A 2973-nucleotide genomic window follows, 5' to 3' on the forward strand; every position below is an offset into this window, starting at 1 on the left:
AACTGCAGAGAGCAGGTCTACCAGCTCATAGCATGAAAATATTCAGTACCGAGGTTAAATTCATGGTAGTGAAGAGTCCTAGATGGGGCCAAAACCTGGAATCACTTTATTAAGACAGAACTTACTTCAAATCTAAAACTGTATGGTCACCAACTGCGTAGTTAACTTTTAATTAAACTCTCACTAGAGCTCTATGAGCAGAAACGATGGTATCTCCACTGTGCTAATTTGGGAAATGAATCCTAGAAAGGCACAGGAAGTACTTCACTGGGACAGAGTACAGCCAGACCTGGGGCTGATGCCTCACATTAGAGTCGACACTCTCTCTTTGCCACCTTGTGGTAATTGAGTCATAGCTGACCCCCTAGAGAGTCTTCTGAGGCTGTTAATGTCGTGGGAGGAGCTTGCCCATCTTTCTCCCACAGGGGCAATGGTGTATTTGAATTTCCAGGGAGGCACTACTTTTGGTCAGCAGCACAACTCCCTATGGGCCAGGCAAGAAAGTATTGAGTTTAGAGGCAAGGGCTATTTGTAGTTGTGGCAACTTGAGCTGATTTCTTTATTCGCTCTGAGCCTCAATTTCCAATCTGTGGGCAACTACAGTAATATATACAAATTCTGAAGATGCTAATAATTTATTTTACTCCTGTCTTTTCTGCCTTTCCCCACAACCTTAACACTTTTTCTATTGTCTTCCTAATTAACTCCTTAGAAAGCTCCAATTCTTGTACCTCGAAAAATAATGTTGATAAGAAACACTTTCATGCATGTGTTTCTGGAGAGAAAGTCTCTCAAAGACCCTTTATCATCTCTGATATCATGCAGAGTTGGCATCTTTCTTAGCTAAATTTTGCACAAAAAATCTAAACTCTGTCCTATAACTAACATAATTTCTGTACAGAACTCTGTTCTGTAACTACCATCATTTCTGTACATTTATAGAGGTTAGAGAGTTTGTAGAGTTTCCAGATTCATCTAGTTTAGGACGTGGATGCCACTCCTGCTTCCCAGCATAAATCAATCTGGAAGCTCATCCAAACACTGTTCATATTGGATCACCATTATGGTATTTGACAAGACTATGGAACAGTGTGCAGCATCACAGCAACACCAAGTCGTTCAGTTCAGCAAACAGACAAAAGATTCTGTCATTCAAGGAATAGTCATTTGAAAATTAATAAATTTGAGCAATAATACACATCAAACACAACCCCAAAAACTTCCCTTTACTTGCACATCAGGACTGTCATCCCAAAGCAGCAAAAAAGCACCCAGAAAGGGAAGGGAGTGGGGAAGAGAAGAGAAAGGAAAGGGATGGAGAGAATAGTGGGACTCAACAATCATGAATGACTCCCCAAGATAGCACGCATAGTAAAGAGGTGGCGGTAGCATTCAAACTAAGGTTGGCTTGCTCCGGAGCCTGTCAACAGAACATCATCACAGAGCTATGTCTATGACCTCGTCTTTTGGTGGTAAACAAGTTACATGCTTAGCTTAAGTGAAAGAGCTGCACCGTGAATGCACTGAATGGCCCTGCAGAAGAAATGCCTGGTAACACGCTTCCAAAAGCTCACAGTCTGGAAAACACGAGGGAGAGATTTTTCCTCTGACTCATGTGGACTCACTGTAAACTGGAATAGACTTGATGTTGACTGCTTTAACTGGGTGCCTTTTAAACCAGAAGGTCAACAGATATTCCTTCTCTGTCCTTAGATGGAGAGCTCCTTAGCGTTGGCCAACATGACCCGAGTGAAAGAGTTCATCCTGTTGGGTTTGTCCACCAGACCAGAGATAAGAGATGTCCTGTTTGCCGTCTTCCTGAGCCTCTACCTGTTGACCCTCTTGGAGAACGCCCTCATCATCTACCTCATCTGCAGTCACAGTGAGCTCCACAAGCCCATGTACTTCTTCCTGGGCAACCTGAGCTGCCTGGAGATGTGCTACGTGTCGGTGACCATGCCCAGCTTACTCGTGGGGCTGTGGACGGGGCCCTACCACATTTCCTTCACAGCCTGCATGACCCAGCTCTTCTTCTTCATTGTCCTCATCTGCACTGAGTGCACCCTCCTGGCCTCCATGGCCTATGACCGCTACGTGGCCATCTGCCGCCCCCTCCACTACCCACTGCTCATGAGACCCCAGGTCTGCCTGGCCTTGGCTTTGTCATCTTGGCTTGGTAGTCTTCTGGTCTCAGTGATCAAGACCACATGCTTTGCCAGCCTCACTTACTGTGGCCCCAATGTCCTCAACCAATTCTTCTGTGACGTCTCTCCTATGCTCAACCTGTCCTGCACCCATGTAGACCTCACAGAGCTGGTGGACTTCATCTCTGCCATTGTCATCTTCTGCGGGACCCTGCTGGTGGCCTTGGCCTCCTACTCAGCCATTGGAGTGACCGTGCTGCGCATGCCGTCAGCTGCCGCCCGCCGTAAAGCGTTCTCCACCTGTGCCTCCCACCTGGTGGTCGTGGGCATCTTCTACTCAGCTGCCCTCTTCATCTATTGCCGTCCCAGCCGCATCAAGTCCATGGACCTCAACAAGGTGCTGTCACTTATCTACACTGTGGTCACTCCTATGTGCAACCCGATTATCTACTGCCTCCGGAATAAGGAGGTCCATGCAGTGCTGAAAAAAGCTCTCCACTTGCCTTGAACCTGATCTTGAAAAGCTAGTTGTAACAGCTCTTGATGAGAACTTTTTCATGGCCCCATACACCACTAATAGCCTTGAAAGGAAAATTTAAAACTGGAGGAAATTTTTGCTGTCTAATATGCAATGTAGGGACCCTGGTGACAAAAATAGTAGAGTGGTTGACTGCTGTTGGAAAGGTTGCCCATTTGTACCCAGCCAGAGGGAGCCCTCATGACGTTGTGTGTAAATCATTGGGCTGCTAATCTGAAGACTGGCTGTTCGAATCTACTAGTCACTTCACAGAAGAACAAAGAGCTAGGTCCTCCATCAAAGACTTGCAGC

The 2973-nt window shown here is 46.3% G+C and overlaps 1 protein-coding gene across 1 annotated transcript; it reads left to right on the plus strand.

Annotated features, from left to right (window-relative positions):
* The first annotated feature begins 1713 nt into the window (after window positions 1-1713).
* LOC102874987 (olfactory receptor 5-like) lies at window positions 1714-2652 on the plus strand. Its single transcript, XM_006902972.1, has one exon. It carries the CDS (start codon window positions 1714-1716, stop codon window positions 2650-2652), a length of 939 nt encoding a protein of 312 aa, XP_006903034.1.
* Window positions 2653-2973: the final 321 nt, after the last annotated feature.

Source organism: Elephantulus edwardii, unplaced genomic scaffold, assembly GCF_000299155.1.
Source record: "Elephantulus edwardii isolate Elephantulus edwardi_28Jun2011 unplaced genomic scaffold, EleEdw1.0 scaffold00478, whole genome shotgun sequence".
NCBI lineage: Eukaryota > Metazoa > Chordata > Mammalia > Macroscelidea > Macroscelididae > Elephantulus > Elephantulus edwardii.